Source organism: Chrysochloris asiatica, unplaced genomic scaffold (assembly GCF_000296735.1).
Source record: "Chrysochloris asiatica unplaced genomic scaffold, ChrAsi1.0 scaffold00043, whole genome shotgun sequence".
NCBI classification, from domain to species: domain Eukaryota; kingdom Metazoa; phylum Chordata; class Mammalia; order Afrosoricida; family Chrysochloridae; genus Chrysochloris; species Chrysochloris asiatica.
Genome location: NW_006408561.1, coordinates 19,258,228 through 19,272,169, shown reverse-complemented (window position 1 = coordinate 19,272,169; position 13,942 = coordinate 19,258,228). Strand labels below are relative to the sequence as shown.

General features: G+C 38.9%; 1 protein-coding gene across 8 annotated transcripts in view; it reads left to right on the top strand.

Moving 5' to 3' along the window:
- TNIK (TRAF2 and NCK interacting kinase) overlaps positions 1-13,942 on the top strand; it is a 549,276-nt gene that overhangs the window by 351,027 nt on the left and 184,307 nt on the right. For all 8 annotated transcript variants that reach the window (XM_006861839.1, XM_006861838.1, XM_006861835.1 and 5 more), the window contains exon 5: positions 13,130-13,240. In XM_006861839.1, coding sequence (XP_006861901.1) covers positions 13,130-13,240 — 111 coding nt within the window. The remainder of the gene's footprint in view (positions 1-13,129; positions 13,241-13,942) is intronic.

Here is a 13,942-nt window from a genome sequence, read left to right as displayed (position 1 = left end):
ACCAGGGCAGCTGCTTGCAAATATATACCTATAGGTTATTGTGCGTCACACACTTTTAGTGTAGCATACTTTTGGAGTCCTGGCTTGGTGCTGTGAGGTAATGCACTGGACTGAAAGGTTGGTTTAAACTGCGAAGTCGGCGGTTCAAATTCACCAGCCACTTCTCGGAAACACTATACAGGATTGCTAGGAGTCAGAATCGAGTTGACAGCACTTGACAACAATAAGAATACCTTTATCAAGTAAGGCAGCATTTGAACAAAGTTACTGACTTCGGGTTTTACTTAGATGTTGTTGTTGTTAAGTGCCATCAAGTCATTTCCCACCCATAGCGACCCTGTATACGATTTCCAAGGAGCAGCTGATGAACTTGAACCACCGACCTTGCAGTTCAAACGACTTTGCAGTCTGACGCAGTAGCCCACAGCACCACACCAGGACTCCTTTAGATAGGTAGGTAGAAAGATGATGTTGTTGTTGTTAACTGCCGTCGAGTTGGTTACAACCCATAGCGACCCTGTATAGGATTTCCAAGGAGCAGCTGGTGAACTTGAACCACCAAACTTGCAGTTCAACTTCGCAGTCCATCGCATTAACCCACAACACCACACCAGGACTTCAGATAGAAGATAGCTATGGCCAGTGCATGGTGACCCAGTAAACAATAGCACAAAATGTTAACCAGGTCCTATGTCACCCTCACAAACACTGGTATGTTTGAGTCCCTTATTGAAGGAAACAGTTGTGCCAATCTACCTTACCAGGGGTCTCCCACATCCTAGAAACAGTCCTTTATTTCACCAAATAAGACAGCCTCCTCAAATGATTGATCCCTCTTGATGCAAAGCAGGCAAGTCAGACAATATTTTCTTGTGATCTATAAGGTTTTGGACTGTGAACCACAAGGTCAGAAGTTTGAGCCCACTAGCCGTTCCATGGAAGAATGATGAGGCTTTCTGCTTACAAAGATTTAAAGTCTCGGAAACCCTTACAGAGACACTGTGAGTCGAACCCAACTCACAACACTTAACAACAACAAAAAACAATTTTCAGAAGTAGTTCACTAGGCCTTTCATTCTAGTTTGTCTTTGTCTGGAAGCTTTGCTGAAACTTACCTACCACAGCAGGGTTACCAAGGCTAGTCTTTGCAACACCACTGACTTGTCATTCAGCATGCCAGCAACATGCAAGTAACTATGGTACAGTAATATGATAAATGGATGGTGGGTCTTATGTATGCCTTCATAAATAATGCAGATGCCATCTCTGGCTATTTCGAGTTACACATGATAAAGTACCCTGCGCCTCACTGATGTTTCTAGACCTTCAAGGTCGATAAGCTAACTCTTTGCAGAGTTGTGAATTCTTGAAGTGTATCTTCCTATCATTTCTTTAAATAGGTGTTTACATCTGTGTTTTACTGACGATGCAAAGGCATTCAATTATGTGGATCGTAACAAATTATGAATAACATTGGGAGAAATGGGAATTCCAAAGAAATTATGTTCTTGCAGAAGTTGTACACACACCAAGAGGCAGTTGTTTTAACAGAACAAGGGGATACTGGATGGTTTAAAATGAGGGGGAAATGGGTGTTAGAATTGTATACTTTCATCATACTTACTTAATCTTTATGTTGAGCAAATAATCCCCAATTTTGGACTGCATGAAGAAAAGTATGGCCATTTGATACAAACTTCAATCTCATTTTAGCAGGCCTTCATCCTCTCGGTCGTTCTACCCCCTCACCCTGCTTCCCCTCCTCTCCTTTTCCTATCAAATGAGAAGTGATCTGGGAATTGTCATTTGTACTATGGATGACAGATTGGTGACATTTGGGAAGAGTGAGTTCCTATCAGGGTATTCTGGGCTAGTGTCTGCAGTTTTAAAACATCATCTTAAGACTTTGATTCTTATTATAGAAACTTGAAGCCAGTTAACTATCAAGTGAGTGAATCATCTAGGGACCCTTGAAATCATCTTAGGCCTCTGAGGCTGCCTCTAAAAATAAACCATTTTTAATTCTCTCAGCAGTTCCTTATGTTAGAGAGGGAGATTAGAAGTGACCATCCCTGGTGATTCCATAATGAAGGTCCTTTGCCCCTGTGAAAGGTAGGCTCAAGTTAGACTCAGATAATGCTTCTGAAACTCCTTCTGAACTCAGCTGAAACCAAAGGTTCTTCTGTCAATATTGGCCTGCTCTGAAGGATACTGTAAGCAAATCCTTCCCCACAACTTCTACGAAAACAACAACAACAACCCTGCCTGTCTATAGTGCAAATGGTTAATGCACTGGACTGCCAATCAAAAGATTGGCAGTTCAAGTCCACCCAGAGTTATCTTGGAAGAAAGACCTGCAGATCCCCTGAAAGTCCAACCGTTGGAAACCACATGGAACACAGTTCTACTTGGACATATGCCATAAGTTGGAAGCCAACTTGACTGTTTTTTCTTAGAAATATAAGACAACTGGCAAAAATATACAATAACCATGCAAACGTCCAGATACTTTGCTTTTAAAAAATAAGCTTTCTGAGTTAGTTAGATAATAACTAGCCATGTCCAAATAATCCATCCACCCAGTAATTCAGCTGCACACCATTGTGCTCTTTTCTAAAGACTCCTCCCAGAGTAGAGCCAGGACACAGTTTCAGTCCCAGATGTCTTCCCTGCTTGAGCACAGTTCTGCCCAACCTTCCATTTGATCTCCCCTTTCTCTTCCCAGGTCAAATACATATCTACTTCATTTTCTAACCCAGTTGTTTAGGTGGTGTTGAATGAGATTTCAAATGTAATAGTCCTCCTCATGACCTCTGTACCCCCAAATAAAAAGATTCAATACCCTGGACTACATCCTTGTGTCTTCTTGGTGTTGTGTGGCACGAGCTTAAAAAAAAAAAAAAAAAAAAAAGATGTTGTATCCTTGGCACTTTTTACACAGATTTTAGAAACACGTGCATCCAGTATACTTTATAAGCTCCTTTCAGCTCAGTCTCTTCAGCATCCAACTCAAGAGGCCATTGGAGAGTCATTGATGAGAGTCTTCCAAATCAGAATCTCTTCCTTTTTTATAAATGCAAACAGAGCAAACAATGAAAATGTAATAAACATATGTTGAGTTTTTTGGATGCTAGGAACTTTATATCCCTGGACACAATGTTCACATCAAATCTACAAAATGGATGCTTTTATTTGGTAGTTACAGTGGTGGGAAAGGAACCTTTGTGGTATAGTGGTTAAGCACCCAGCTGCTAATCGAAAGGCTGGTGGTTTGAACCCACCCAGCTGCTCCGCATGAGAAAGACTCATGAAGATTCTTATATTATTGCTAGGTGTTGTTGACGGGGTTCCAACTCACAGCAATTCTTTGTACAACACAAAGCCCCCTGGCATCCTTGAAGTTATTGCCATGTTTGAGCCCGTTGTTGCAGCCACTGTACCTGCCCATCTTATTCAGGGTCTTCCTTTTTTCTCTGACTTCCACTTTACTAAGCATGATGTCTTTCTTTCTCCATAAACTGGTCTCTCCTGATAACATGTCTTACCATCCTCACTTCTTAGGAGCATTCTAGCTGTACTTCTTCCAACACAGATTTGTTTGTACTTTTAGCATCCCATGGTATATTCAGTATTCCATCCCAACACTGTAATTCAAATGCATCTTCTCCAGGCTGCCTTATTTTCCATCTAGCTTTCAAATGCTTATGAGGTGATTGGAAATACTATGGTTCTGACCAGGTGCTCTCTAGTCCTCAAAGAGACATCTTTGCTCTTTAACACTTTAAAGAAAATCTTTTATATCAGATTTGCCCAAAGCAATGCATCATTTTATTTATTGACTGCTGCTCTGAGTGTTGATTGTGAATCCAAGTAAATGAAATTCTTGATAGCCTCAAACTTTTCTCAGTTTGTCATGATGTTGCTTATTGGTCCATTTGTGAAGATTTTTGTTTTCTTTATCATGAAGAGTCCTGGTGTGGCACTGTAGGATAAACGAAGGACTGCTAATTGCAAGGTCAGTGGTTCCAACCCACCAACTGCTCCTTGGTGACCCTATACAGAGTCGCTATCAGTCGGAACCGACTGGATGGCACTTAACAACAACAACAATGTTGAGGTGAAATCCATGCTGAAGTCTGTCAGATGAAATCCATACTGTACTCCTTTTCACTTTTATCAAGTTAAGCTGTGTCATCTACGTATCAGAAATTCTTAATGAGCCTTTCTCTGTTCCTGAGGCCATGTTTTTCTTCATATAGTCCAGAATTTTGGATTATTTGCTCAGCATAAAGATGAATAAAATACACTCCTTTCACATATCTTTCCTCATTTTAAACCATACACTATCCCCTTGTTCTGTTAAATCGACAGCCCCTTGGTCTTTATACAGTTCCTGCAGGAACATAATTGTTTAGGAATTCCCCTTCTTCCCAATGTTATTCATAATTTGTTATGATTCACATAGTTGAATACCTTTGCATAGTCAGTAAAATACAGGTGTAAAATCTTCCGAGTATTCTCTGCTTTCAGTAAAGATCCATATGACATAAGCAATGCTATCCCTAGTTCCACATCCTTTCTGAAGCCAACTTGAAATTTCTGGCAGCTCTGTGTCAATGTATTTGTACAATGTTTTTTAATTATCTTAAGCAAAATTTTACTTGTGTGTAATATTAATGATTTGTTACTTTTATTAGGTGTCATTCCAACTCATAGTAACCTTAGGCACAACAGAATGAAACACTACCCAGTACTGCCCAGTCCAGTCATTGTTATGCTTCAGCCCACTGCTGCGGCCACTGTGTGAATCCACCTTGTGGGGGACCTTCTTCTTTTTGGCTGACTCTCCACTCTACCGTTTTACCATGTCCTTGTCCAGGAACTGGTCCCTCCTGATATACATCCAAACTCTGAGAGATGAAGTCTCACCATCTTTTCAAGGAGTTGTCGTTGTTGTTAAGTGCCATTGAATCAGTTCCGACCCATAGCGACCCTGTATAGGGTTTCCGAGGAGCAGCTGGTGAGCTTGAACCACCGACCTTGCAGTTCAAATGGCTTTGCAGTCTGGCGCATTAACCCACAGCGCCACACTCCAGGACCTTTCAAGGAGTGTTTTGGCTATATTATTTCCAACACAGATTTTGTTCTATAACTTTTGCATTTTGTTGTTTCATCTTTCTTTGCAATGGATAAAACTACAGATCTTTTCTAGTTCGTTGGCCAGGTAGCTGTCTTCGAGGTTTTTGGCATAGATGAATGAACACACATCTGTTGCATCCATCGTTGAAACATTTCAGCTGGTATTTGATCAATTCCTGGAGGCTTTTTTTTTTTTTACAATACCTTCAGTACTACTTGCACTTCTTCCTTCAATACCATTAATTCTGGATCATACGCTGCCTCCCGAACTGGTTGACTGTTGACCCATTAAACTTTTCGTAAAATGACAGTGTGTGTTCCTTTCATCTTCTTCTGATGCTTCTTGCATTGTTCAATATTTTCGCACATAGAACCCCTCAGTGTTACAACTCAAGTTTTTAATTTTTTTCTTCAGTTTGTTCAGCTTGAGAAATGCTGAGCATGTTCTTCCCCATTCATTTTTTAACTTCAAGTATTTGTACATTTTATTATAACATTTTACTTTGTCTTCTTAAGCCTTTGAAATCTTATGTTCAGCTCTTTTACTTCATTATCTCTTCCATTTGCTTCAACTCCTCTATGTTCAAGAGCAAATTTCATGGTCTCCTCAGACATCCACTTTGAACTTTCCTAGTCCTGGTGTGGCACTGTGGGTTAATGCATCAGACTGCAAAGTCATTTGAACTGCAAGGTTAGTGGCTCAAGCACACCCGATGCTGGGTCGGAATTGACTCAATAGCACTTAAAAACAACTGTTACGTCTTTTTAATGACCTTTAGCTTTCTTCATGTATGGCAGCTTTGATGTCATTACCAAAACTCATCTGATATTTCATCACTTGTGTTCAAGGCGTCAAATCTATTCTTAAGATGGCCTCTAAATGCATGCGGTATATGCTTAAGGTCAGACTTTGGCTAACGTGGACGTGTTCTAATTTTTTTCAGCTTCAACTTGAACTTGCTTAGAAACATTTGAAATTCTGTTAAACAAGCACACTTTGTACTAGCTGATGATCTGAGTTTCTCCATCATCTCTTTTCACAGATGTAGTGAATGTGATTCCTGTACATCCATTTAATGAGATCCATATGTATTGCCTTTTTGTTGGCAGGTGCCATTGAGTCTGTTCCAAGTTATACAACCCTATGCACAACACAGCACAACACTTCCTGGTTCTGCACCATCCTCACCATTGTTATGTTTTAATCCATTATCACTGTCTGGGTCAGTCCATCTCATTGAGGGCCTTCCTCTTTTTCACTGACCTTCTATTTTACCAATCATGATGTCCTTTTCTAAGAACTAGTCCCTCCTGACAACTGTCCAAAGTAGGAGAATGGAAGTCTTGCCATTCTCACTTCTAAGGACCATTCTAGCTGCACTTGTTGCAAGAAAAATTTGTTTGTTCTTCTGGTGGTCCATGATACTTTCAATAGTCTTCACTAGTACCATAATTCAACTGTATCTACTCTATGTTCCTGGTTACTCATTGTCCAACTTTCACCAGTATATGAGGTGATTGAAAACACTATGACTTGTATCTGGTGCACCTTAGTAAAAAAGTGGCAGCTTTGCTCTTTAACACTTTAAAGAGGTCTTGTGCTGAAGATTTGCATAATACAATAAGTCATTTGATTTCCTGCCTGCTGCTTCCATGAGCATTGATTGTGGATCCAAGTAAAATGAAGTCTTTGACAACTTCAATCTTCTCTGTGTTTATCATGATGTTATTTATTGGTCCATTTGTAAGGATTTTTGTTTTTTATAAAAAGAGTCAATACCAGTCCGTTTTCAATCACTAATGCTGAGGATATCAATTTTTATGCATTCCATTTCATTTTTGGTGAATTCCAATTTTCCTAGATTTATATTGGGCATTCCACAAATGGACTGGTATTGGTCATTTGGAATTGGACACCATATGGTCTACTATGCTGGAAGTGACAAAGTGAAGAGGAATGGCACCATAGTTATCTCCAAAAAGACATATCAAGGCCTATCCTGAAGCACAACACAGTCAGTGGCAGGGTAGTATTCATATACCTATAAGGAGGACCTAGATTCCTAGATTCATACTTCGGACATTCTACATTCCCCTTATTAATGAATACTTACAGCTGATTCTTCTCATTTTGGGTTGTGTCCCATCAACAAGTGAAAGTCACAAAAGATTTATTGTATCCATATCTTTAAGGTCCCCTCTACTTTGAGTAGGCACCTCATCCTCAGTCTCTTCTTCAGTCAAATTTTGAGTGCCTTCCAATCTGAGGGAGCCATCTACTGGCATAGGCCGCTTCCTGGCCAATTTTTTTTTAGAGGTCTGGAAGTTCTGCTGAAACCTAAACACCATGGGTGACCCAGATGGTATTTGAAATGCCAATGATATCGATTGCAGTATCACAGCAACAGGTACCATGGCATGACAAAATGACAGAGAAGTGGTGGTCTGCAAAGATTATAGCTTAGAAACCCCTTTGTTGTTGATGCTGTTAGCTGCCATGGAGTTGCTTGTAACTCATAGCGATCTCATGCACAACAGAACACAGCACTGCCTTGTCCGGGCCCTTCTCACAATTCGTGTTACATTTGAACCCATTGCAGCTGTCATCATGCCAGTCCATCTCTTGAACATTTTCCTCTTGTTCACCAACCCTCCACTGTACCAAGCATGATGTCCTAGGGACTGGTCCCTCCTGATAACATGTTAGAAATATGAGCGAAGTCTTGCCATCTTGACTTCTAAGGAGCATTCTGGTTGTACTTCTAACAGATGTTTTTTGTTCTCCTGGCAGTCCACGGTATTTTTACAATTCTTTTCCAGCACTAAAAGTCAAATGCACGGATTCTTCTGTGGTCTGCCTTATTCATTGTGCAACTTTCACATGCCTATTGAAAATACTATGACTTGGATCAGGCATACCTTAAACAGGTCTTGTGCAGCAGATTTGCCTATTGCAAACGTTGTTTGATTTCTTGATTGCTGCTTCCATGACTGTTGATTGTGGATGTAAACAAATAAAGTCTTTGACAATTCCAGTCGTCTCTCTATTTATCAGGATGTTGTTTATTGGTCCAGTTGTGAGGATGTTTGTTTTCTTTACAGTGAGGTGCAACCCATACTGTGATCTTTATTCTTCATCAGTAAGGATTTTACATCTGCTGCTTTCAGCAAGCAAGGTTGTATCATCTGCATATCGAAGGTTGTTAATGATTCACTCTTCGCCAATCATGATGCCACATTCTTCTTCATATAATCTAACTTCTCGGATTATTTGCTCAGCATACAGATTGAATAAATATAGTGAAAGGATCCAATCCTGAAATACACTTTTCTTGATTTTAAAACATTCAGTATCCCCTTGTTCTGTTCTAACAACTGCCTCTTGGTCCTTGTGCAGGCATGAGCACAACTAAATGCTCTGGAATACCCTTTCTTCATAATGTTATTCATAGTTTGTCAAGATCCACACAGTCGAAAGCCTTTTCGTAGTCAATGAGCAGCTAGTAAGCATCTTTCTGGTATTCTCTGCATTCAGCACTATATTGCTGACCTGACGTCAGCAATATCTTTCATTCCACGTCCTCTTCTGAATCTGACTTGAATTTCTAATAGTTCTCTTTCAATATATTACTGCAATCGTTTTTAAATTATGTCCAGTGAAATTTTACTTTCACGCGATATTAATAATATTGTGTGGAGATTTCTACATTCTGTTGGGTCTCCTTTCTTTAGAATAGGCACAAATAAGGATCTCTTCCAATTGGTTTGCTAGCTAGTTATCTTTCATATTTCTTGGCAAAGATGATTGAGTGCCTCCAGTGCTGCTTCATTTTGTTGACAGATTTCAATTAGTATTCCGTCAATTCCTGGAGCTTTGTTTTTTGCCATTGCCTTCACTGCAGGCTTGGACTTCTTCCTTCAGTACCATTGGTTCTTATTCATATAGTAGTACCTCTTGAAATGGTTAAACATCAACCATTTCTTTTTGGTACCATGATTGTGTATTCCTTCCATATTACTTTAATGCTTTCTGCAGTATTCAGTATTTTGCTTATAGATTCCTTCAATCTTGCAAGCACAAGCTTGAATTTTTTCCTTCAGTTCTTTCAGCTTGATTAATATTAAGCATGTTCATCCCTTCTTATTTCCTAACTCCAGGTCCTTGCACACTTCATTAGAATTGTTTGCTTTGTCTTTTCAAATTGCTCTTTAAAATTTTCTATTCAGTTATTTTACCTCTTTATTTCTTCCATGTGATTTAGCTTCTATACACTTGAGAGCAAGTTTCAGAGTCTCCTTTGACATCCATTTTGGTCTTTTCTTTCCTTCCTGTCTTTTTGATGACCTTTTGCTTTCTTCCTTCCTGTTTGATATTCTTGATGTCATCCACAACTCTTTTGGGCTTTGTGTCAAATAGTGTCGAATACATCAAATCTATTCTTGAGATGGTCTGTGAATTCAGGTGGGATATGTTCAAGGTCACAATTTGGCTCTCATGGAGTTGTTTAATCTTCTTCAGCTTTGCTTCAGCTTCAGTCTGAATTTGCAAATGAGCTATTGATGATCTGTTTCACAGTAAGCCCCTGGTTATTTTTTGACTGATTATATTGAGCTCTTCCGCCATCTTTTCCTAAAGATGTAGTCAATTTAGTCATGTCTATTTTATCTGGTGATATCCTTGTGTATACTACCTTTTAAGTCATTTAGAAAAGGTATTTGCAGTGAATAAGTCATTGGTCTTGCAAAATTTTATCATTTGATCTCCAGCAGTGTTTCTATTACCAAGACCCTATTTTCCAACTACAGATCCTTCCTCTTTATTTCCAACCTTTGCAATCCAATCACCAGTAATTATCAATGCATTTTGATTGCATGTTTGATCACTTTGAGACTGAAGAAGCTGATTGGTTGTGTTGTTTTAAGTGCCATCATGTACTCCGTGTGGACTCATAGTGACCCTGTCTATATAAGGTTTCCGAGGAACAGCTGGTGGGTTTGAACTGCAGATCTTGTGGTTCAGTGCTTATCCTACAGGGCCACACCAGGCCTTGATAGAATTCTTCAATTTTATCATCATTAACTTTAGTGGTTTGGGTATAAAGTTGAATAATAGTGGTATTAATTAGTCTTTCTTATCGGCATGTGGATATCATCCAATCACAGACAGCATTGCACTTCAAGATAGATCTTGAAAGGTTCCTTTTGAAGATGATTGTGATGCTATTTCTCTTCAATTTGTCTTTCCCATTATAGTAAACAATAGGATTGTCAGATTCAGAGTGGCTGAGGATCTCAATTGTTATGCATTCCATTTAATTTTTTCCAACTTCCAATTTTCTGAGGTTCTTACTTTGTACATTCCATGTTTCTATGATTAATGGATGTTTACAGCTGTTTCTCCTCATTGTGTGTTGTGCCCCATCTGTAAGTAAAGGTCCTGAAAGCTTTACTCCATTTGCATCATCATGGTCAACAATACTTTGAGGAGGCTGCTCTTCCCTAGTCGTATTTTGAGTGCCTTCTGAGCTGATGGGCTCGTCTTTCTGCACTGTGGGGCAGTTCTCTGTTTTCACGTGGGATTGCTATGAAATTACAAGGGACTCAACAGTGTGTAATAATTACATAGTGTGTGGGAGGCAGTAGAGGGAAGGTAACTTAGTCTAAGGTGGTTTGGGATGATCCATGACTAGTACAGAGAGTATCCTGTTTGCAGCTCTTTCTAGTCACTGAATAAGTGCATATTATGGATTAAGTTGCAGGTTATAACTAAGCCCCCTTTCCAAATAAATAGGAAAAGGAAATTGAGGGACAGAAGAATGAATGAAGTATCCATTGAAAATCACTTAGCCTAGTGTATAACACACAGTAAATTCTCAATAAATGTTGTTGTTAAGTGCCGTTGGGTCGGTTCTGACTCATAGTGATCCTGTGTAGGGTTTCTGAAGAGCAGCTGGTGGGTTTGAGCCACCAACGTTGCTGTTATCAGTCTGGTGTTTATCCTACAGCACCACACCTACCTGGCACACAGTAAATTCTCAATAAACATTAGCAAGTATTATTGTCCCAAGGTAAACTAACTCTGTGACAACTTCATTTCAGAAGAATATTAATGATCCATTATTTCTTACTTGTGAGATGGAAAGTTATTGACTTTTTGCTGCTGGGCTTAGCATGTTGAGCCCTGTTTCTGTTTATTAACATGATGAGGTTACCTGTAGCGAGGGAAGGTCCCTGCTGCTTGGTGGCAGTAATTATTAGTGTTGCTGTGTGACTACAGGAGCTAATTGCTAGAGAATGCTAGTTTCTTTGTCTATTTTTCTTTAAGAAAAAAATTCCATGACATAATTTCACAATCATTTTGTTCCATGACTAGAAGAAAAGAATTTAGCAGCCTTCAGCTGGAGTTGAATGGGAAAGTAAATTATAGAAATCACTGGCATTAGTGCCAGAGAAGGACTGCTTCCTGCTAAATACTTGAAACTATTTTGTCCAATCTAATTTTAAAAGTCTGGAGTCACTGGGCTTCCACTGCTTTCCTTGGGAACTATAATGATGGACCTTAATACAGCTCAGTGGTGGAACATTTTCTCTAGTTGATCAAAGGAGTGCATGCATTTGTAGGAGATCCAGTTACTGCATTTCTCAAAATGGGATTTGAGAAGAGTTGAAAACATGTTTTGCTCTCTCACAGTCCTGTCTTTCTATCCAACAATGTTTCTTGTATCCCATCTTGTTGGAGTTGTACCATGATTTGTCACATGATAGGATTTACATTAAGTTTGTATTATAGATAATCCCAAAATACATAAAAGTAGAACAACAAAGTCGACAGAACAGTAGTGAATGCATGTGCTTGGATGATCAACCCTGTCCATCCACACGGTCATCTCTTTTCCCCTTCCCACAATTATTGTGAAGCATAGCCCACATTGACAATGTACATTTTGCCCAAACCAAAACTATCAATGAGATTTCATTGGTGTTGTTAAGTGCCATTGAGTCAGTTCAATTAATAGCGGCCCTGTGTAGGGTTTCTGAGGAGCAGCTAGTGGATTTGAACTGCCAACCTTGTGGTTCTCAGTCCAGTGCTGATCCCATGTTTTTAAAATCTCTATTGTCAAGCTATATAGATTGGTTGCTATTCTGAATTATGCTCATACAGTGACAAAAAAATTATGTTAAGTGTCCAATTAAGTGAGTGTTATTGAAGAAGGAAAAAGTATAGAAACGGATGTGTTAAAAAAAAATTAGAAAAATCAATGTAAAAGCTGTAAACCAGATTGCTTTTCCTTTTCTAGTCTTCTCTACTTCCTTGTTAAATAAGGGAGATATTTATTTTCTGCCTATTTTATAAAGTTGCTGAGCACTATAATGAGTTTATATTTATAGAGAGCTTAGAGCTTTTTAGATGAAAGGTGCTAAATTAAGGTTTATTGTTTATTGAATTTATTTGATGTTCCTAACCTCCTGGGAACATTTGCTGAAGTTAATTAAAAACAGATAGTCCTTACTCTGACAGCTCACAGTGCTACTTACAAACTAATAACACAAACAGTGTGTACTTCTATTGTCCGGACCTGGGACTGTTTGAGAACCATAGCTCTTTCTGACAAGGGAATGATGTTGTTTTTGCAGAACAGATGAGTTAGAATACTGGGGAAAAACACAAAGGAATTCTTAATGATATCTGGACAACATATCAGTCCCCCCCCCTTTTTTTTTTATTACTTTGAATGTGAATATTTTCCTCAATTTTCAACTACAATTTTTAGGTTGGAATGTAAAAAATGTAAATAAAAACTTCTCTTTCTACCATTTTGAGAGGAAATTAAGTTGAATGTTTATGCTTAATATATTGTTTTATGGTCACTTTTTCTTTGCATTCCAAAGCAAAATCTAATACAAACTGAAGTCTATGTTTTATGGCCCCAACTTAGTGGAAGCTGTGAAAATGTAATTCTGATAATGGCATCTTTGCTTTCCTTGCCAGTTGGTGATGGAGTTTTGTGGTGCTGGCTCTGTCACTGATCTGATCAAGAACACAAAAGGGAACACGTTGAAGGAGGAATGGATCGCGTACATCTGCAGAGAGATCTTACGGGTATGTAACAAGTGGGGACTGGTCAGTCCCCCAGTGTCTTGAGGTATCGCTGGATATTTTGGAAGGTGAATTTAATGTTTAATTAAACCTACTACTGAAATTAATAAACATAAAGGAAATGTCCTTTAAGCTTTCTTCTAGCAGTGGTGACGATGTTCTCACAGTTGGTGTGAGATCTGCTCTAGAAGAAATGAGAGCCTGTCTGCATACAGTTAGAGAAAAGAATTGTGAAGACCATGTGTTCCTCCATTTGAAGGACTAACATTGGGTAAACTCCCTTAACAAGGATTCCTTTCCAATGGTATTTTTCATCAAAAACCTGATTTTATAGCATAAAGAAGGATAACACTTAAATGAATTGTTTTGCGATGTTTGATCACCCATTTGTGTTTTCTATCTGTGAAAGTTGTGACTAATTTATCATGACTTTTGCAGTGATGGCCTTCTACCACATACAGTCTGTATGAGTATGTGATTTTAACCACTTCAGTGCATACAACCTAATGTAGCTGATTTTACCTTTTAAAAAAAAGTTCTTTGAGGCTTAATCACTTAAATAAATTAAAATAGCTGGGCAGGATTTTGCCTGTTGACTGAGCTTTACTAAGCCAGTTTTACAGAGCCCACCACCAGACAATCCTGTCTATCATGCCATATTTGTCAAGCTCAATTCTGGGACAAGACAGGAATTGGTCATATTTT